General features: G+C 67.2%; 1 protein-coding gene across 3 annotated transcripts; it reads right to left on the bottom strand.

The window, feature by feature from the left end:
* Nucleotides 1-231: 231 nt before the first annotated feature.
* Nucleotides 232-17,817, bottom strand: DPYSL5 (dihydropyrimidinase like 5). 3 transcript variants are annotated; one of them, XM_036405233.2, is made up of 13 exons: nt 17,754-17,817; nt 13,008-13,272; nt 11,505-11,663; nt 10,754-10,933; nt 10,594-10,662; nt 10,422-10,466; nt 10,240-10,315; nt 8,801-8,957; nt 7,798-7,939; nt 6,961-7,103; nt 6,167-6,374; nt 4,169-4,337; nt 232-2,072 (listed from the first exon to the last, which is right to left on the bottom strand). In XM_036405233.2, the coding sequence occupies exons 2-13, from the start codon at nt 13,266-13,268 to the stop codon at nt 1,987-1,989; spliced, it is 1,695 nt and encodes a 564-aa protein (XP_036261126.1). In that variant the 5' UTR covers nt 13,269-13,272; nt 17,754-17,817; the 3' UTR covers nt 232-1,986. The 3 variants fall into 3 exon arrangements, with proteins under 3 accessions (XP_036261126.1, XP_036261127.1, XP_054374061.1); XM_036405234.2 differs by lacking the exon at nt 17,754-17,817 and adding an exon at nt 17,514-17,613; XM_054518086.1 differs by lacking the exons at nt 4,169-4,337; nt 17,754-17,817.
* Between the last annotated feature and the right edge of the window lie 4,387 nt (nt 17,818-22,204).

Below are 22,204 nucleotides of genomic sequence, written 5' to 3'. Positions count from 1 at the left end.
GTCTGCCCCATGTCCCCGTGTCCCCATTTCCCCGTGCCTCCCCGTGTCCCCGTGTTCCTCTGTCCCTCCCCATGTCCCCCTGTCTCCCCCGTGTCCCTGTGTCCCCCCGTGTCCCCATGTCCGGTCTCTTCCTGTCCCCAGTGCAGAGTGGGGGTCCCTCACCCCCAGGGCAGTGTCCGTGGTGTCCCTCCCGCTGTCCCCTGTCCCTGTCCCTGTCCCCAGAGGCGCAGGCAGGGCTGTGAACGGTCTTTAATGAGCACACAACGGTTCCTACATCGGCCGTGTGGCACCGCGGGGACACGGGACCCCCCCGGGGCCACCGCCCCGAACACCTACAGGGACCTACGGGGGCACAGGGGACACGGGGGGACACCCCCGCAGGGACAGGGACCTACGGGGGCACAGGGGACACGGGGGGACACCCCCGCAGGGACAGGGACCGGGGGGGACAGGGGACACGGGGGGCAGGGGCTGTGACACCCCCGCAGGGACAGGGACCCGGGGGGGGCAGGGGACACGGGGCGACACCCCCGCAGGGACAGGGACCGGGGGGACAGGGGACACGGGGGGCAGGGGCTGTGACACCCCCGCAGCACCGCGGGACAGGGACCCGGGGACAGGGCTGGGGAGATGGCGGGGGTGACCCGGGAGGGGACATGGGAGCTCACCTGGCAGGGAGCAGTGACCTGGGAGGGGACCTGTGTGGGGATGGGGAGGGGCAGGGATGGGCATGGGGGCAGGGACAGAGCTTTGGGGGGGGCAGAAATGGGGGTCAGGGGCTGAGGTTGGGGGTCAGGATGGAGATGGGGCGTCAGGGATGGGGGACAGAGAGACGGGAATGGGGTCAAGGATAGAGATGGGGACAGGGACAGAGCTTTGGGGTCTTGAGGGGGCAGAAATGGGGGTGCAGATGGGGGGGGTCAGGGAGGGGGGCTGGGACAAGGGTCAGAGAGATGGGAATGGGGGGCTGGGGTTGGGATGGGGTCAGGATGGAGATGGGGGATCAGGGATGGGGGAGAACAGATGGGAATGGGGGGGCTGGGGAGATGGGGTCGGGATGCAGACGGGAGGCAGGAACGGGATCAGGATGGGGCTCTGATGGGATCAGGATGGGTTCTGATGGGATCAGGATGGGTTACGATGGGATCAGGATGGGGTTAAGTTTGGATCAGGATGGGGTTCTGTTGGGATCAGGATGGGTTCCGATGGGATCAGGATGGGGTTATGTTGGGATCAGGATGGGTTCTGATGGGATCAGGATGGGTTCCGATGATATCAGGATGGGTTCTGATGGGATCAGGATGGGTTCCGATGATATCAGGATGGGGTTCCGATGATATCAGGATGGGGTTATGTTGGGATCAGGATGGGTTCTGATGGGATCAGGATGGGTTCCGATGATATCAGGATGGGTTCCGATGATATCAGGATGGGGTTCTGTTGGGATCAGGATGGGTTCCGATGGGATCAGGATGGGTTCTGATGGGATCAGGATGGGTTCCGATGGGATCAGGATGGGTTCTGATGGGATCAGGATGGGGTTAAGTTTGGATCAGGATGGGGCTCTGATGGGATCAGGATGGGTTCATATGGGATCAGGATGGGTTCCGATGGGATCAGGATGGGTTCTGATGGGATCAGGATGGGGTCCTGGCTCGGGGCTGGGGTTCGGGGCTGGGGCAGGAAGGGGGGGTCCCTGCGTCTCCCCTACGCTAGTGACACAAACCACTTCAGAGTATTTCCACGTGATGCACAAACAAGTCAAAAATTCACTGATCCAAATCCAACGTGCAAACAGAAAAGGGCCGGGGGGGGCACCCAGTGCCCCCGGCCCTCGGCGGCCCCCGCGCACGGCCCCGCCCCGGCACGGCCCCGCCGGCAGCGGCAGCGCGGGGCCCGCGGCCGGGCAGCCCCGCCGCACCGGAGCCGGGCCCGGGGGCGCTGGCGGCGGCGCCCGGTGCTCACTTGGGGGACACGTCCCCGGCTCTACCAGATGCCGCTTGACCGGCCCCCGGGGGGAGCGAGAATCCGGGCCGAGGCTCGTTTTGGAACGTGGTCATCGATCTGAGAACCTGCCGGACACACGGACGGTCGGACAGGGGGCCCCGGGGGCGGCTGGGAACAGCCCCGTGACCCCCCGGGACCGGGAATGGGGTCTCCCTGTGACCCCCGGCACCCTGGGACCGGGAATGGGGGCTCCGTGTGACCCCCGGCACCCTGGGACCGGGAATGGGGGCTCCCTGTGACCCCCGGCACCCCGGGACTGGGAATGGGGGCTCCGTGTGACCCCCGGCACCCCGGGACTGGGAATGGGGGCTCCCTGTGACCCCCGGCACCCTGGGACCGGGAATGGGGGCTCCCTGTGACCCCCGGCACCCTGGGACTGGGAATGGGGGCTCCCTGTGACCCCCGGCACCCTGGGACTGGGAATGGGGGCTCCCTGTGACCCCCGGCACCCCGGGACTGGGGGGGCTCCGTGTGACCCCCGGCACCCCGGGACTGGGGAGGCTCCGTGCCCTCCCCTCCCACCACGGCTGTGCTGCATGTGGGACTGACCAGCACTGACCAGAACTGACCAGAACTGACCAATACTGACCAGAACTGACCAATACTGACCAACACTGACCAATACTGACCAGCACTGACCAATACTGACCAATACTGACCAGCACTGACCAGAACTGACCAGCACTGACCAGAACTGACCAATACTGACCAGCACTGACCAGCACTGACCAATACTGACCAATACTGACCAATACTGACCAGCACTGACCAGAACTGACCAGAACTGACCAATACTGACCAGCACTGACCAGCACTGACCAATACTGACCAATACTGACCAGCACTGACCAATACTGACCAATACTGACCAACACTGACCAATACTGACCAGCACTGACCAATACTGACCAATACTGACCAGCACTGACCAATACTGACCAGCACTGACCAACACTGACCAACACTGACCAGCACTGACCAGAACTGACCAACACTGACCAGCACTGACCAGAACTGACCAGAACTGACCAATACTGACCAGAACTGACCAATACTGACCAATACTGACCAATACTGACCAATACTGACCAGCACTGACCAATACTGACCAGCACTGACCAATACTGACCAGAACTGACCAGCACTGACCAATACTGACCAGCACTGACCAGCACTGACCAGCACTGACCAGAACTGACCAGCACTGACCAATACTGACCAGCACTGACCAGCACTGACCAATACTGACCAGCGCTGACCAGCACTGATCAATACTGACCAGTGCTGACCAGCACTGACCAATACTGACCAGTGCTGACCAGCACTGACCAACACTGACCAGCACTGAACAATACTGACCAATACTGACCAGCACTGACCAACACTGACCAGCACTGACCAATACTGACCAGCACTGACCAGCACTGACCAATACTGACCAGCACTGACCAATATTGACCAGAACTGACCAATACTGACCAGCACTGAACAATACTGACCAATACTGACCAATACTGACCAGAACTGACCAAAACTGACCAGCACTGACCAATACTGACCAGAACTGACCAGAACTGACCAGAGCTGACCAGAGCTGACCAGCAGTGACCAGTGCTGGCATTCAGGACCCCCCTGTGCCCACGCCAGAGCCGCCGGTGCCAGCGGGGAGGGGGCTGCCCGGGGGCAGCAGGGGCTCCGTCCTTCCCACACAGCCCCGGTATCTCCGGCTGGCACAGCCCCGGTGCTCCCCGGTTCCCCCCCGGTCCCCCCGGCCGGCACAGCCCCCGGCCCGCCCCCCAAGCCCCCCCAGCGCAGCCACACGACGGACGGAGCCCGGAGCGGGGCGCGGGCTGGGGGCTGCAGCTGCGGGGCTGGGGGCACCTCCCTGCTCTGCCACGGCCCCTGCCCGGGGGCTGCGTTTGGGGAGGGGGCCTGGGGGTGTTGGGGTACCCTGGGAGCGCCCTGCAGGGGGACGGGGACAGCCTGGAGGAGGAGGGGGGGACAGGACAGCCCTAGGGAGGGACGGCGGGGACACCTGCGGTGGCACCGGGGGGTGGCGGGGGGCGATGGGGACACCCGGGGGGGTGACAAGCGCCCGGCTGGCGGCCCGAGGCACCGGCTGGGGGCTGCGGACCGGCCCCGGGGCCGGGCCCGCTCTTACCGGACAGGCTGAAGCTGGACTCGTGCAGGTCCCTCATGCCCCCGTGTCGCGTGGCCGGCCGGGTGGGCGTATCGGCCAGGGGCGTCCCCGTCTCTTTTTTGCCGGCATGCACGACCACGGCCACATCCCCCAGATACGGGGTGCGGTCCACAGCCCGCAGCTTCAAACTCTGCCGGGAGCGAGAGGAGAGAGCGGAGAGAGCGGAGAGAGCGGAGAGAGCGTCAGCCGCGCCCGGGCTGCGGGGTCCCGGGTGCCGGGTGCGGGGTGCCGGGGCCCTGCAGCGGGTGCGGATCGGCCAGGCGGGGCGGGCGGCTCGGGCCGGGCCATGCTGGGGCTGGGGAAGGGGCTGCGGATGGGGAGGGGGGCTCGGAGAGGCGCTGGGCGGGCTGGGGGGCTCCCGGTGCAAAGCAGAGCAGGGCAGGGGCTGGGAGGGGTGGGTGGCCCTGGCAGAGCAGCCCCTCGCCCCCCTTCCCCCGGCGGAGCCGAGCCGAGCCGAGCCAAGCCGAGCCAAATGAAGCCAAGCCAAGCCCATGCAATGCCCTGTGCCCCCCCAGCCACCCAGAGCTCCCGAGAAACGCCCCAGCGCTGGCCAAGCCTTCCTGTGAGCTGCCCCCTTCCCTGGCAGCATCACCCCACGCTGTCCCCAGCCTGTCCCCCACAGCCACAGCGCGGGCACAGGGGGGGCCAGAGCTCCCGGGTGTCACCAAGGGCAGCCCCAGGGACGCGTGTCCCTGTCCCGGTGTCGCTGTGGGGCTGCCCTGGCACAGCCAGCAAAGGGCACGGCCTGGGCAGGGGCACGGTGAGCCCTGTTGGCCAACATGTGCCTTGGAACGGCCACGGGCCACGCACGGGTGGGGACAAGTGTCCTCTGCAGTGCCACTGTGCTGGCAGGGACCAGGGCAGTGTCCTGTGTCACACAGTGACCCGCAGGCACCCTGCTCTGTGCTCCTGGCACAGCGTGGCACCCGCCTGGCACAGAGCCTCCTCTGGCACTGCCACTGTCCCCTCCAGCAGCCAGCACGGTGCAGCCCTGTCCCTCACCATGGCATTGCTCCAGCACGGCCATGGCACAGCCCTGGCACTGCTATGGCACATCCACGGCACAGCCACGGCATTGCTCTGGCATGGCCCTGGTACAGCCCTGGCACTGCCCTGGCACAGCAAGGGCACAACCATGGCACTGTTCTGGCATGGCCACGACACTGCTCTGGCACCACTCTGGCACAGCCAAGGCACCATTCTGGCATGGGAACAGCCATGGCACGGCTCTGGCACAGCCATAGCACGGCTCTGGCACAGCCATGGCACAGCCACTGCATTGCTATGGCACAGCCATGGCATGGTCACGGCACTGCTCTGGCACGGCCAAGGTACAGCCATGGCACTGCTCTGGCACAGCCACGGCATGGCTCTGGCACAGCACCGTTCTGGCACGGCCCTGGCACGGCACAGCCCTGGCACGGCCCTGGCACAGCACCGTTCTGGCACGGCCCTGGCACGGCACAGCCCTGGCACGGCCCTGGCACGGCACCGTTCTGGCACAGCCCTGGCACGGCCCTGGCACAGCACTGTTCTGGCACGGCCCCGTTCTGGCACAGCCCTGGCACGGCCCTGGCACAGCACTGTTCTGGCACAGCCCCGTTCTGGCACAGCCCTGGCACGGCCCTGGCACAGCACCGTTCTGGCACAGCCCTGGCACGGCACAGCCCTGGCACAGCCCTGGCACTGCACAGCCCTGGCATGGCCCTGGCACAGCACCGTTCTGGCACAGCCCTGGCACAGCCCTGGCACGGCCCTGGCACAGCACCGTTCTGGCACAGCCCTGGCACGGCCCTGGCACGGCACAGCCCTGGCACGGCCCTGGCACTGCACAGCCCTGGCATGGCCCTGGCACAGCCCTGGCACGGCACAGCCCTGGCACGGCCCTGGCACGGCACCGTTCTGGCACAGCCCCGTTCTGGCACGGCCCCGTCCCGGGCAGCGCTGCCCCGCCCGTACCTTCTCGCGCTGCACCAGTTTCTTGTAGGCCACGTCGGGGAAGGAGCGCAGCGGGCAGAACTTGCCCGTGCCCTCGGCGCACATGAAGACGCCGTTCTCGTAGACCACGCGCCCGCGGCTGATGGTGACCAGGGGCACGCCGTGGCACCGCATGTTCTCGTACAGGTTGATGTCGCCGCCCTGCACCTGCGTGCTGGCAGACACCGTCCTGGGCACAGGGACAGGGCTGTCACCGCCTGCGCGGGGGGCGCGGGAGCCGCCCCAGCCCCGCCCCAGCCCGGGCTGCTGTTGCAGCGTGTTTTCATTTTACGGGTTATTGTTCGATTTGTCGTTCGGTAGTTATCTGGGCTTTCCCCCCTGCTTTTGGAGTGACACAGACCTGTCTTTGTTATTCAATTGAGCCGCCGGGTGTGGTTTATCTCTTTGCTACTTTTCTGCCAGGCTTCAAACCCCTTCCTCCCACATCCAGTTGTTAACCCCTCCTGTCCCGAGCAGTTTTCCTCCCTTGTATCCCTTGCCCTCGTGTTCCACCCCCAGTTCTCCTGATCACTGAACATTGCATCCTCCCCTGAGACCTGCCCCCCTTTATAAGCTGCTCATTGCCCGGCACCCCGAGACTCGGGGAGTGTGACATCAAATAAAGGAACCCAGCGCCAGGCCCGAGCTGCTGCTGTCGCCTCTTTGTTCCACGTTGTGCCTCCAGTGGCAGCTGGGGTTCTGTGGAGCCCCGAAAGGGGCACTGTCACCCCCCCAGTGTCACCCTCCAGCCGGGATGTGTGACAGGCTGCACCTACTTGGTGGCCTCGGGGTCCCAGACCACGACGTCGGCGTCGGCGCCGGGGATGATGCGGCCCTTGCGGGGGTACAGGTTGTGGATCTTGGCGGCGTTGGAGCTGGTCACGGCCACGAAGCGGTTCTCGTCCATCTTGCCCCCGACCTGACACCGCAGGGGGGTCAGGATGTGGGGGCCGTGGGCCTCCCTGTCACCCCCAGTGCCCCCAAAAATCCCAGGTGTGCTGCAGGGTCAGGATCCTCACCAGGCCAGCTCTGGGCAGCTCCTTGCCCGCTGCCCTCATGCCAGGGGGGAACAGCCCATGGTGGGATGTCCCATCCAGCAGGGTCCCTGTGGGCCCCCAGCCCCAGCCCCGTGCCCAGGCCAGCTCTGGGCAGTTCCTTACCCACCACCCTCATGCCAGGGGGGAACAGCCCATGGTGGGATGTCCCATCCAGCAGGGAGCCCCAGCCCCGTGCCCAGGGCAGCTCTGGGCAGCTCCTTGGGAAGAGCCCATGGTGGGATGTCCCATCGAGCAGGGTCCCTGTGAGCCCCAGCACCTGCCCTGTGCCCAGGCCAGCTCTGGGCAGCTCCTTGGGAAGAGCCCATGGTGGGATGTCCCATCCAGCAGGGTCCCTGTGGGCCCCCAGCACCAGCCCCGTGCCCAGGCCAGCTCTGGGCAGCTCCTTGGGAAGAGCCCATGGTGGGATGTCCCATCGAGCAGGGTCCCTGTGGGCCCCCAGCACCAGCCCCATGCCCAGGCCAGCTCTGGGCAGCTCCTTGGGAAGAGCCCATGGTGGGATGTCCCATCGAGCAGGGTCCCTGTGAGCCCCAGCACCTGCCCTGTGCCCAGCCCTACCACGCCACGCTCCCAGATGATGTTCATGCGGTCCTGCACCCCGCTGACGCCATGGGGGATCTTGGTGAAGTCCTCCTTGCCCATGGCCTTCTGCTTGGTGCTGAAGGGCCGGTGGTCCGAGGCCACGATGTTCAACGTGTCACTGTGGGGGCACAGCAGGCTGGGGGGTGGCACTGCCAGGGCTGCTTGGGGTGCCTGGGGAGCCCGGGACTTGGGGAATGGGGTACCCCTGCCATGGGGTGCCTGGGGAATGGGGTACCCCTGCCATGGGGCGCCGGGGAGCTCAGGACATGGGGAATGGGGTACCCCTGCCATGGGGTGCCCAGGGAATGGGGTACCCCTGCCATGGGGTGCCTGGACAGCCCGGGGCTCAGGGAATGGGGTACCCCTGCCATGGGGTGCCCGGGGAGCTCAGGACATGGGGAATGGGAAACCCCTGCCATGGGGTGCCCAGGGAATGGGGTACCCCTGCCATGGGGTGCCCAGGGAGCTCAGTGCCTGGGGAATGGGGTATCCACACCATGGGGTGCTTGGAGAACAGGGCACACAGGGAGCAAGATGTCCAGGGAATGGGGTACCCAGGGAATGGGGTACCCAGGGAATGGGGTACCCACACCATGGGTGCCCAAGGCAGGGAGAGGTGCCCGGGCCAGGGAGGCGTGGCTGGGTCAGGGAGGGGTGCTCGGGGCAGGGTGGGACACCCAGGGCAGTGATGGGGTGCCCAGGGCAGGGAGGGGAGCCTGGGGCAGGTTGGGGTATCCAGGGCAGGTTGGCACACCCGGGGCAGGTTGGGGTATCCAGGGCAGGTTGGCACACCCGGGGCAGGTTGGGGTATCCAGGGCAGGTTGGCACACCCGGGGCAGGTCGGGGCACCCGGGGCAGGTTGGGGCACCCGGGGCAGGTTGGGGCACCCGGGACAGGTCAGGGCACCCGGGGCAGGTTGGGGCACCCGGGGCAGGTTGGCACACCCGGGGCAGGTCGGGGCACCCGGGGCAGGGCTCACTTGGCGAGCAGGCTCATGAGGTAGGCAGAGGTGTTGGTGTCGAGGCGCAGCGGCGGCACGGTGACGTAGGCGGCGGCGTGGAACCAGTCCTGGTGGTAGTAGTGCAGCCCGGTGAGCGTGGCGTGCGCCGTGGTGGTCTCTGCGTACACCACCTTCCCTGCGGGGAGGCACGCGTGGGCACGGCTGGCGGTGCCAGGGGCACGGTGCCCGTGCCACCCGCGGGGCAGGAGCCCTGGGTGCTCAGGTGTGTGTGCTATATGTCCCCTGTGTGACCTGTGTGTGCTCACGTGTGTCACCTGTGTGTCCCCTGCGTGTCCCCCCTGTGTGTCCCCTGTGCTCAGGTGTGTCTCCTGTGTGTGTCCCCTGCGTGTCCCCTGCGTGTCCCCCCTGTGTACGAGCAGAGCTGGGGGCCCAGGTGTGCTCACCTGTGGGAGGGCACGGCCCCACAGGCACACCCGAGTTCCTGTGTCCGTGTGTCTGTCCATGTTTGTGTGTCTAGCTGTGCCCATGCCTGTGGGTGTCTGTGTGTCTGTCCGTGCCTGTGTTTGTGTCTGTGCCCGTGTCCGTGTGTCTGCCTGTGCCCACGTGTCCGTCCATACTCATATCTGTCCGTGTGTCTGTCCATGTTCGTGCCCATGTGTCTGTCCGTATCTGTGTCTGTGGGTGCCCATGTGTGTCTGTGTCCATGTGTCTGTCCGTATCTGTGTCTGTGGGTGCCCATGTGTGTCTGTGTCCATGTGTCTGTCCGTATCTGTGTCTGTGGGTGCCCATGTGTGTCTGTGTCCATGTGTCTGTCCGTATCTGTGTCTGTGGGTGCCCCTGTGTGTCTGTGTCCATGTGTCTGTCCGTATCTGTGTCTGTGGGTGCCCCTGTGTGTCTGTGCCTGTGTGTGTCCGTGTCCATGTGTCTGTCTGTGCCCACGTCTGTCTGTGTGTCTGCCTGTGCCCATATCTGTCTGTCTGTGCCTGTGTCCGTGTGTCTGTCCGTGCCTGTGTGTCTGCCTATATGTCTGTTTGTGTCTGTGTGTCTGTCCGTGCCCATATCTGTCCATGTGTCTGTCCATGCCCGTGTGTCTCTGTGTGTCTGTCCATGCCCATGTGTCAGTCTGTGCCCATGTCCATGTGTCTGTCCATGCTCATGTGTGCTCTGTGTGTCTGTCCATGCCCGTGTCTGTGCCTCTATGTCTGCCCGTGCCCATATCTCTCCGTGTGTCTGTCTGTGGCCATGTCCATGTGTCTGTCCGTGTGTCTGTCCGTGTGTCTGTCCGTGCTGGTGTCTCTGCCTGCCCGCAGCCCCACACACACTCCATCTCCCCCCAGCCCAGGTGTGAGCCGTGTCCGTGGGGTTTTCCTGTCGCCCCATGGGTGCCCCTTGCCCACGGCTGTGCTGGGGAGGGAGATCCCCCCCGTGTCCCCCCCACGTCCCCCCGTGTCCCCTACCCTGCATCTTGGCAGCGGCGATGACGTCCCCCGCGGACATGCTGGACACGTTCACCAGGTACACGGGGCAGTGGGTCTGCACAGAGGGGGTCAGGGGGGTGTCCCCGTGGTGCCCCAGCCCCCTGGGGGGCACAGGGACCCCCACAGCACAGGGACAGCCCCCCCACGCTGGGGACACTCACCCGGTTGGCGATGGTGATGACGCGGTGCGTGGCCTCGGCCTCCAGCTGCAGGGAGAGCCGGCGGTGACAAACGTGACACACGCTGGTGGCACCGCGGGGACGGGCGGCGGCAGCTGCACGGCTGCCCCGGCCCGTGCCAGCCCCACCCCGGCGGCACGGTGCCATCACCCACCTCCTCAGGCCGGCTGATCTCGATGCCCTCCGGCCCCGTGATGCCCAGGTCCAGCGCCTCCTTGGCTCCCTGGGGATTTGGGGGGGTCAGGGCGGAGCAGGGGCTCAGGGTGGAGGCCCCGCTGCCCGGCTGGGTGCCCGCTGCCCCCGTGCCCCCTCACCTCGGCCACCAGCTCGCCGTTCTCGGCGTGCACGCGGGCGATGGCGCCGATGTCGCGGCAGGCGCGCAGCACCTGGTACAGCTCGCTGTCCCGCAGCATGTACAGGTCCTTGTAGGTCATGAACATCTGGAAGGAGTTCACGCCCTTCTCCCGCACCAGCGTCTCCATCTCTGCCTTCACCTGCAGGGCAGCAGGGTCAGGGTGAGGCCTCACCCCTCGAGGGGCCTTGGCCACCCCCTGGGGACAGGGGATGGGGATTTGGGGGTGACACGGGGAGTGACAGATGCTGGGGGGGGAGCAGAAGGGATTTTCCTGCCCCGGGGGGGGACCCCTGCTCTGCTGGAGGGGGGTCAGGGCCGGGGTCTCCCTGCAGCACAGCCGGGAGCCGGGTCTGATCCCCCTGCAGCAGCTTTGAGGGGATTGCAGGGGCTGCAGTGCCGTGGGATGGGGTCTGCTCAGGGGCCAGCCCTGCCTGCCACCCCCACGGGGGTCCTGCTGTGGGGTCCCCCCAGGCTGGGCACCCCGCTCCCCTGCACGGAGCAGCAGCAGCGCCTCCCCTGCCCCAGCAAGGGCTCGGCCCCACAGGGACCCCCTTGTCCCGGGGCACCCCTGAGCCCCTGCCCCGCTGAGCCCGGCTCAGGGCAGCTCAAAAGGCATCCTGGGGGCTCGGCCCACCCCCCGGGCGGCTAATGGGATCAGCGGGGCTGGGAATTAGCCCCGGCAGCTGCTCCCGGAGCCGTGCCCCACTCACCTTGGGCGCCCACCAGGTGATGCCCATGTGCAGGGCGTAGTCGCAGCACACCTTGGGGTCGGCCAGGCTGCGGCACTTCTCGTAGGCGTCCAGCAGCGACGTCTCCTTGTCGGGCAGGACGTGCCCGATGATCATCGTCGTGCCCCCCACCAGCGCTGCCTGCACGGGGGGGCACAGGCACCGCGGAGGGGGGCTCAGGGCTCATTCCCCTGCCCTGCCCTGCCCTGCCCGCAGCCAGGTGAGCTCCCAGGTGCTCCCGGGACGCGTTCGGGCATTGCCCGCAGCCCTGCGGGGGTCCTGGCTGCAGGGAGGGACCCCCGCATCCCCCCGGCCCGGCCAACGGCTGCCCCTGCGCAGCAGCACATCTGGGAGCACGGCACATCTGGAGAGCCCATCCCGCCTCTGCCAGGGCACCCACTGCGCCCCCGGCCCGAGCACTGGGTTTGGGGTGCTGAGGGACCCCGGGTGGGTTTGGGGTGCTGAGGGAGCCCCGGGTGCGTTTGGGGTGCTGAGGGAGCCCCGGCACAGAGCCCCGGGCGGGTTTGGGGTGCTGAGGGAGCCCCGGCACAGAGCCCCGGGTGGGTTTGGGGTGCTGAGGGACCCCGGGTGGGTTTGGGGTGCTGAGGGAGCCCGGGTGGGTTTGGGGTGCTGAGGGAGCCCCGGCACAGAGCCCCGGGCGGGTTTGGGGTGCTGAGGGACCCCGGGTGGGTTTGGGGTGCTGAGGGAGCCCCGGCACAGAGCCCCGGGTGCGCTGGGGCCGCGGGGAGCCCCCCCGTTCCCCGGCAGCGTGGGCGGCAGGGCAGGCGCGGTGGCTCCGCCGCTGTCCCCGGCTCACCCCGCCCCGCTAATCCCCAAAGCTCCTTTGCCCATCGGCCCGCTCGGGAGGAGCTGCCGGCCTGGGGCTGCCACGAGGAGGGTGACAGTGACACGGAGCAGGGCTGGCATGAGGCGCCCGTGGGCATTGCACGGGGTCCCTTGCACCAAACTGGACCCTTCTAGAACATTCTAATAACGCCCCCCCACTCTTAACGTAATGCAATTAATACAACATAATTAATACAATATAATTGAACTATACCCTAATTTAACATAACTTAACTTTTACCTATAACACCACCAGCACAGTGCTGAGCCCCCTGCCCAGGGACACCGAGCACAGCCTGGGCACAGCCTGGGCACAGCCTGGGCACAGCCTGGGCACAGCCTGGGCACAGCACGGGCACAGCCTGGGGACAGGCACGGCCAGCGCTGGCCCGGCACAATTGCTGCTCTGTGTGGGCGCTGGGGACACTGGGACAAGCTGCGGGGACAATCCTGGGCTGGCCCAGGCAGCGACACTCGGTGCACGGTGACACCGGCACGGGGAGGTGGCCGAGCTGGCACAGGGTGCCACGGCCCCGGCGCGGGAGGAGGGGACGTGATGGAGGAGGGGACACGGGGACACAACGCCACGATGGCCCTTCCGGAGCAGCCCCCGCAGGGCAGGGCAGGGCTCGGGGCTACCTTGGTGCCGTGGTAGAAGTCATCGACACAGGTGGCGTTCATGAAGGTCTGGTGGAAGTGGGTGCTGGTGTCGATGCCGCCCGGGATCACGAGCTTGCCGGTGGCGTCGATGACCTTGGCGCCGCCGGGGATCATCAGCTCCCGGCCCACCTGCTGGATGATGCCGTTCTCGATGTACACGTCGGCCTCCAGCGTGCAGTCGTCGTTGACCACCTTGCCCCCCTTGATGAGGATCCGCATGGTGGCCGCGTTGGCCATCATGGTGCTGCGGGGCACAGGGGCGCGGGGTGAGCGCCGGGAGCCCCCGCGCCGGGAACGGGGGCACCGCGCTGCCCACCCTGCCCCGAGGCGCCCCCGGGGTGGGCAGGGCTGAGCCCCGCAGCCGCACGGGCCGTGGGGATGGATTATCCCGGGAAATCCGCGCAGAGGAGGGGCTGGCACGGGGCTGGGGCTGCCTCCCTGCCCAGAGCCCCGCTCCAGGGACTCCGGGCTGCACCTCGCCAGTGCCACTCCCCTGGAGCACCTGAGCGGGGCTGCCCATCCCTGCCACCCTGCCAGTGCCACCCCCCTGCAGCACCTGAGCGGGGCTGCCCATCCCTGCCACCCTGCACCTCGCCAGTGCCACCCACCCTGCTGGTGCCAGTGCCACCCCCTGCACTGCCAGTGCCAACCCCCTGGAGCACCTGAGCGGGGCTGCCCATCCCTGCCACCCTGCCAGTGCCACCCTGCCCTGCCAGTGCCACCCCCTGTACTGCCAGTGCCACCCCCCTGCAGCACCTGAGCGGGGCTGCCCATCCCTGCCACCCTGCCAGTGCCACCCCCCTGCAGCACCTGAGCGGGGCTGCCCATCCCTGCCACCCTGCCCTGCCAGTGCCACCTGTGCCATGGGGGCACTGCTGGGTGTCCCCACACCCAGGGCAGGCTGCCCACCGTGTCCCTGTGAGTGACCAGGGCTGGCATCACTCGCTGGGGGTGCTGCCACTGCCCCATGAGGTGCCAGCTTGGCCAGAGACCCCCACGCTGCCTCAGCAGAGCCTGAGCCCCCGGCAGCGAGGGGCACCCCCAGACACGATCAATAAATTCAATAAATCCTTTGCTGAAGGTCAAACACCATCGACCCCCCCAGAGCAGGGACAGCACGTGCCAGCTGTGCCCACCCGAGGGGCATCAGGTGGGCTGGGACCCCTCCAGAGCAGGGACCTCACTGCAGAGACCCACGGAGAGACCCACAGAGAGACCCCTGCCCCTCTGTGCCCACTGCAGGGGCCACCAGGGACCCCTGCACCAGACAGAGCCCCAGGCACCCACAGGGGCAGCGTGGGGCACCCTGGCACGGTGCTGGCACCGGGCAGTGCTGTGGGAACGGCCCCTGCTGCCCACCCAGCCCCTGGCACAGCCCCGCTGGAGCCAGAACTGAGCCAGGGGCACAGGCTGCTGCTGCTGCTGCTGCTGCTGGGGCAGGGCCCTGGTGCCAGGGGCTGTCTGGTGCTGCCACAGCCCCTCAGGAGGGTGCTGGGACCGGGACAGGGCTCTGGAGGGACCGTGCTGAGCCGTGCCAGGGCTCGGCAGCACCTGCTGGGCACAGCTGGCTCCTGAGGCTGGCAGGGGGGCCGTGGGGCTGGGCCGGCAGCTGGGCATTCCCGGGCTGCCACAGCTGCAGGGTGGGGACAGGAGGGGCTCCCAGGGACCAGGCTGCACCGGGGAGGGACCAGCAGCCCCTCATGGGCGGCTCCCGGCCCTGGGTGATCCCGGTGCCAGCGGGGGCCTCGTCCCGGTGCCCTCGCCCTGCACAGAGCGGCAGCAGCAGCTGCAGGGTCCGGCGGGCGGCCCCCCCCGGGAATGTCACCGGCATGCACGGCTGTGACACCGCTCGGGAGCCCCCCGGAGACCAGGGCAGGGTGGCACTGACCCTGCGCGGCGTGCCAGGCCACTGTGGCACGCTGGGCACCGCTCCAGTGCCCACAGCTGCCCCCAGCTCCGCCTCAGGCACACGGGGAAGCTGCTGCCCCACCTGAGGGCTGTGCCAGGGGGACACCTGGGCCCAGAGCTGCACTGGGGGGGACGAGGGGGTGACAGCAACAAGGGGTCACCCCACCCACTCTGAGTCCCCACACCGACACCGGGGACACGACACAGGGCCAGAGATCGGCCTGGGAGGGGTGAGAGCAGAGGGGACGAGCCGTGCCCAGGGTGGCACCGCAGGGCACGCTGGCACTGCGAGCCCCTGGGAGCCCAGGGCAGGGCAGGGGGTGCAGGGAGGGTGCAGGGAGGGGTGGCACGGTGCAGAGGGGGATGGAGGAGGCAGCACGTGGCAGCCCGAGATGAAAGCAGAGCTGTGCTGACGGATCTGGAGCACAGAGAGCGACTGCCAGCGGTGCTGCAGCACCGGGCACCGTGACACCCCCGGCACGGGGAGGGCACGAGCGGCGTGGGCACGGCACGGGCGGTGCGGGGCTGCCGAGGGGACAGGGCACGGCCGGGGCACGAGCGTGGGCTGAACACGGTGCACAGAGCGGAGCTGGCAGCCGCACACGCTGCCCGCGGCCGGCGCGGAGCCACCCACGCTGCTGCCGCCCCGCTGCCCTCGTGCCGCTGCTCCGGGCACCTTTGCCACCCTGTCCCAGCCACGCCGGCGCTGCCCTGATGTCCCCACGCCGCCAGGCCCGTGCCCACAGCGGCCCGTCTGGCACACCAGGGCTCCCGTTTCACCCTCACCGTCCCCGGGTCACACCCAGTGCTCCCAGTCAGTCCCCCCAGCTCACAGCAGTGACCCCCAAGCTCAGACCGAGCATGCCCAGGGTCCCTGTCCCTCTGTCCTCCGGCCCGGGCCGCAGTGCCAGCACGGCACCGGCCCTGGTGGCAGCGGGGCCGCGTCCCGCGTTCCAGCCAGCGCTGCGGCGGTGGCACAGCGGGCTCCGAGCGGGGCAGAACCGCAGCGTCAGCGCCGGGGGGGCACCGGGGGCAGCCCGGGGACCCCCGCCCAGCCCGGGCGCAGCCCCCGGCCCGGCGGGGGTGGCGCACAAAGCGGGGGCTCGCAGCCCCCCCGGCCCCGCCGGCTGCCGCCAGGACAGCTGTGACCCCGGCAGGACAAAGGGACCCCGGGCCCGGCGGGGCTGCCGGGGGCACCTGTTGGGGTCGGGGCGGCCGCCGGGCCCGGCCTTTGTGCCGGGGCTGCCGCATTGTGCGGCGCGCCGAGCCCGGGGGGCCCTCGCCGCCCCCCGCTTTTGTCTGCGCCGCCGAGACCGCGGCACCCACCGTGCCCGACCCCACCCTGCGCCCACCGGGGGCTCCCCTTTGTCAGGCTGGCCCCGGTGACCGCCGCACCGCTGGCACCGGCCGCGACCGCTGCTCGTGGCTGGCCAGAGGCGGCGGCTGGGTGGGCACCGCTCCGGAGCGCTGCCCCGGCGGGGGGGTCACTCCGCACGGCCCCAGCCCTGCCCCGCTCCGATCCGGCCACGGCCGGGCCGGTGTCGCTGTCCCGGTGCGGGGTCCCCCCGGCCAGGAGGAGCTGCGGTGTCACCGAGCCACCGCCCCGGCAAGGAGCGGGCATGGCGGGAGGAGGAGGAGGAGGAGGATGCTCCGTCAGAGCTGCCGCCGCCAAGCCGGGATGCTGCGGGCGCTCCTCGTCCCCGCGGGCACCTTGGCCCGGCCCGGGCACGGAACGGGCACGGAACGGGCACGGAACGGAACGGGCGCTGCGCGGCCACGCCCGACCGGGCGCGGGGCGCTGCGGAAGGTCCCGGTGCAGGCTGCGGGGACACGGGGGGGTCCCATTGCCGCTCCCGGGGCCCCGTCACCCCCCGGCGCTGACCCCCAGGGCACTGCGGCAGGAGGCCGGAGCGGCGGGCACCGAAACCGGGCCGCGGCCGGACGGGGGGGCGGGCCGGGGGTCCCCCCGAGAGCCGGGCCGGCCCCGGTGCGGGGCGCTGGGCTGGGCCGGGCCCGGGCGAGGCTCGGGGGCGGTGCCGCTGCCGTGGGTGCCCGGAGCGCGATGCGGGGCTGGCGGGGGGTCCCCGTGCGGGGTCCGGAGGCGCGGGGGGTCCCGGTCTCGCCGGCCCGGAGCGGCTCCGCAGACAAAGCCCGGGGCCGCCCAGCACAAAGGATGCTCGGAGCCGGGGCGGGGCCGCCCGGGAGACCCGGCGGAACAATGAGCCGGGCCCGGCGGGACCCCCGCCGCCCCTCGCCCCCCGCCGCCCGGGGTCCCCGCTCCGCCGCGCCCCGCGCACCTGCCGCTCCGCCGCCGATCGCGACAGGGCGCCGAGAGGGAGCCGGGCCCTGGATGGAGCAGCAGCAGCCGTCTCCGGCATTACACCGTGCCGAGGCGAACCCCTCGCGCTGTCGCGACACCATCGCCTGTCGCGACAGGTGTGTCGCCATGGGTGGGCGGCGGCCGCACACAGCTTTTCTGCGCGGCGATAGCCCGCGAAGCGCCCCGGGCGGGGATGGCGGGGCGCTCCCCTCCATCCTCGCCGGTCCATTCACTCGCGCCTGTCGAGACACACGCACCTGTCGCGATTGTCCAGCCCGTCGCGATAACGAGCCAGGTCCGCAGGAGCGGGAAAGGAAAAGCCAAGCACGGTCCGGCGCGGCCCGGCCCGGCCCGGCTCAGCCCAGCCCGGCTCGGCTCGGCTCGGCTCACCTCAACCCAACCCAGCCCAGCCCAACCCAACCCAGCCCGGTCCGGCCCGGTCCGATCCGGTTCTGTCGGATCCGGCCCCGCTGAGCCCCGCCCGGCCCCGCCGGTACCTCCCGCTCCGGTGCCGCTCCCGGTGCCGCTCCGGCCGCGATCGCCTCTCACCCGAACCTGCGCCGCGGGGGCGGGGCCTGGCCGCGCCTGCACCAATCACCGCCCGCTCTGGCGCCGGGGGGCGGGGCCGAGCCCCCAGCAGGGTGGGCTGCGCGCGGCCTGACTGACAGGCGGAGGGGGCGGGGCCAGGGCGCGGGGCCCCGCCCCCCCACCACTGGCACGCGCTGTTGCCGTGGTGACGGAGCGCGCGCGGAGACCCCCGGTGACCCCGGCGCCCCCCGTGACACCCCCGGGACAACCCCAGGGCACCCCCGGGACAATCCTGGGACACCCCCAGGGCACCCCTGGGACACCCCCGGGACACCCCCGTGACACCCCCGGGACACCCCCGGGGCACCCCCGGGACAATCCTGGGACACCCCCAGGGCACCCCTGGGACATTCCCGGGACACCCCCGGGACATCCCCGAGACACCCCCGGGACACCCCTGCGAACCCCTGGGACACCCCCGGGACACCCCCGGGACACCCCCGGGACACCCCCGGGACACCCCCAGGACACCCCTGGATCCCCCGGGACACCCCCATGACATCCCCTGGACACCCCTGGGAGTCCCTCTGGACACCCCCGGGACATCCCTGGGACATCCCCAGGACACCCCTGGATCCCCCGTGACACCCCCGGCACATCCCTGGACCCCCCCGTGACACCCCTGGACCCCCAGCAGTGCCCGGAAATACCCAGTGGTGCCCAGTCCAGCCCAGCCCAGCCCAGTACACCCCATCAGCTGCCAGTCCTGGGCCATCCTGGTGGTGCCCAGGAGCTCCTGGCACGGCCCATCTCAGTGGCCTCAGGTTCTGAGGTGTGGTGACAGGACAGTGGTGCTGTCCCCATCCCGCCCTGTGAGCAGCCTGGGACACTGCTGGTGGCACTGGACACCCGGAGTGACAAATGTGGCCCTTGGCTTGTAGGGCAGCAGTGGGGACACGGGGCTGGGTCATGGGGCTGGGGGGACCTCCTGCTTCATCCCCATCCTAATGTCCACTTCCTGTCCCATCCCATTATCCCAATATCCCATCCCATTATCCCATGTCATCCCATCCCATACCAGCACCCCATCCCATCCCATCCCATTGATCCCATCCCATCCCATTGATCCCATCCCATCCCATCCCATCACCCCATCCCATCCCATCCCATTGATCCCATCCCATCCCATTGATCCCATCCCATCCCATCCCATCCCATCCCATCCCATCCCATCACCCCATCCCATCCCATCCCATCACCCCATCCCATCCCATCCCATTGATCCCATCCCATCCCATCCCATCCCATTGATCCCATCCCATCCCACCCCATTGATCCCATCCCATCCCATCCCATCCCATCCCATCCCATCTCATCACCCCATCCCATCCCATCCCATTGATCCCATCCCATTGATCCCATCCCATCCCATCCCATCCCATCCCATTATCCCATTATCCCACCCCAGTTGTGCCACCCTGTCCTCGGGCACTGCCTGGCTCTGCCAGTCCTGTCCTGGGCACCCCCTGAGCCCGTTGGTGTCTCTGGGCCTTTGCTGTCACCCCTATATTAGGGACACCAGGGACAAACGTCCATTCTGTCCCTGCCAGGACCCCCAGGTCCTTCCAGAGCCACCCCAGCCCCTGTCACTGCCAGGAGCTCTCCCTCCCCAGGGCAGCGGGTGGCATTTGTCCCTGTCCCTGTCATTTGTCCCTGTTGGTGCCTCCTCCAGCCAGGCTGGGTCCTGCTGCCCTTGGGCACAGGGACAGGTCTGCACAGGTCTGGTGACCACAGGCACAGATCTGGGTGGGAAGGGACCCCAAATGCCACCCAGTGCCACCCTTGCCATGGCAGCGACACCTCCCACTGTGCCAAGGTGTCCCAATGTCCAGCCTGGCCTGGGCACTGCCAGGGATCCAGGGGCAGCCCCAGCTGCTCTGGGTGATGCCTTGGGCAGGCTGAGCTGGAGCAGAGGCTGGCCAGAGCTACAGAATAAAGCAGGAATTTATTGAAAGGATCTCCTGCATGGATCCACCTTGGGCAGCACAAGAGCCCAGCCAGGGCTGCACCCAAGATGAACCAAAATGGCCCCAAAATGAACCCAAGATGAACCCAAATGGTCCCAAAATGAACCCAAGATGAACCAAAATGGTCCCAAAATGAACCAAAATGGTCCCAAAATGAGCCCAAGATGAACCCAAATGGTCCCAAAATGGACACCCAGTCCCGGGCTCTGTCACTGGGATCAGTTCTGCTCCATTTGCATCTTGCAGTTCATGGTCCAGTTCCAGCTTTAGCCCCTGCAGTCCCACCCTGCTCGTTTTTCTCTCTTCTGTTTGTGCTCCTGGGCTGAGATTTGGATCATTTGTCCTTGGTGCCCAGCTGGAGCAGGAATTGTTTTGTCTCCCTGCTCTGTGCACAGAGCTGAGGATCCCCTGATATGAAATCCAGACCCCACACTAAAGCAGCACAGAATGTGAAAAATAGAAAAGCCAAACCTGAGGCATCATGGGCACCCTGTGCCAGGGCCTGCCCACCCTGCCAGGGCACAATTCCCCATTCCCAATTTCCCATCCAGCCCTGCCCTGTGGCACTGGGAGCCATTCCCTGGCTCCTGTCCCTCCAGGCCTTGTCCCCAGTCCCTCTGCAGCTCTCCTGGAGCCCCTTCAGGCCCTGCCAGGGGCTCTGAGCTCTCCCTGGATCCTTCTCCTCTCCAGGTGAGCACCCCCAGCTCTCCCAGCCTGGCTCCAGGGCTCCTCTGGGCTCTCCAGCAGCTCCACGTGCTGCTGATGTTTGGCTCTGTTAAAATCCAATTAGTGAGAGAAGCCTCTGCCTGAATGAAGCTGCAAATGAGACCAAAGCCAACAACGTGGATTTTACTTAACAATAAATGTGAGTTGCACAGTTCTCTTATTAATTAGCAATCTACCTTCCATTGGTTAAATTTGTCCTTTGCTTCTTGTGCTAATTAGTGCCATGCTCAGTGCTACTCTTCCTTTGGATCTTCTCGGGTCTCTGGGCCAGGGGTCAGTGGTGGCAACCTGCCCCTGCAGGAGCTGATTCTGCACAGTTCTCCAGCTGCTTTTATCAATTTCTTCCTCATTTTGGGGCTTCTGCCAGTGTCACATCTCTCCTCCCAGGCTTTGTTAGCCCACCCCAGGTGAGACACTACTGAATTTACCTTCCTCACGGCTGGGCAGCAGCAGCACCCAGTGTGCCCAGCCCCAGTTCAGGTACCCCAAGGCCCATTTGGGGCAGCCACAGCTGCCTGCAGTCCCTGGGCTGGTGTCTGTGCCTCGTGCAGGAGCAGCTGCTGCTCCCCGCAGTGGGGAAACGCTGCCCACACACATTGAACCAGGGTGGGCCCAGCAGACCTTGCCTCTCCCAGGCCTGGAACCTTCCTGACATAATTCCCTCCCTTCTGTGGCCCTGGCAGTGCAGCAACAATTTCCTAATTAAACTGTAAGCATTTCTTGGTCTATCAGCTTTAGCCCACACCACACTGTAAACACCTTAAAACTAGAAATCTAAAATTACCCCTCATGGATCTTACTACAATGCATCTTTCATGGTTCTATTTCTCTAAAGTATCTAATCTTATTTACAAGACCATCCTTTAAAACTCATTTCTAGCTCAATTTCTCTCTCAACAATGTCTGTCTTATTCCATAACATTTTTAAGTTAACATTTTGGATCTCAAAGTTTACATCCAAATACACACTATGTGAACCTTCCATCAAATTTTGAACGTTTTCTGTAAATCCACTTCCCACATCTTCTCCCAGGGCTGCTCTTGAATCCCTCCACGCCCCAGCCCAGCACCAGCACTGGGTCTTTTTGTGCTTTTGTGCTTTGCCACAGCCCTGGAGAGCCTGGCAGTGCCCCGTGCCAGCACCCCTGGCGCAGCACAGGTCCCCAGGCTGTCACTCCCGTCACTCCTGTCACAGCCACTGCTTGCCCACCCCACGTCCTTCACCGCCTGGACCCTGCTCCAGGCCCCACCACCTTGGGGCTGGCACTGGGGCAGGCCCCAGGAGCCTCAGCTGGAGGGGAAACTGAGGCAGGAGCTGCACGGGGCAGTTTCCAGACCCACAGCTCACGGGCAGAAATGGGGGTTCCCACTCTGCTGGGGGCTCTGCACCCCAGGGCTGCGCCAGCCAATGCCCCCAGTGCCCAGGGGAGCTGGGCACAACCCAGAGCCCCTCACTGGGCACTGAGACCCCCTGGGAGACCTTTACTCATTGGGAACACAACACAACCACCTCAGGGCTGGGACCCCACTGCTCTGGGACCCCCACCCACCCACAGGGCCCCTGCCAGGGCCCTCCAGGACTCCACAATCACCCAATTCCCACCTCCTGCCAGGGCCCTCCAGGACTCCACAATCACCCAATTCCCACCTCCTGCCAGGGCCCTCCA

Source organism: Molothrus ater, chromosome 32 (assembly GCF_012460135.2).
Source record: "Molothrus ater isolate BHLD 08-10-18 breed brown headed cowbird chromosome 32, BPBGC_Mater_1.1, whole genome shotgun sequence".
In the NCBI taxonomy this organism is placed as follows: domain Eukaryota; kingdom Metazoa; phylum Chordata; class Aves; order Passeriformes; family Icteridae; genus Molothrus; species Molothrus ater.
This window is presented reverse-complemented; position numbering and strand designations above follow the sequence as displayed.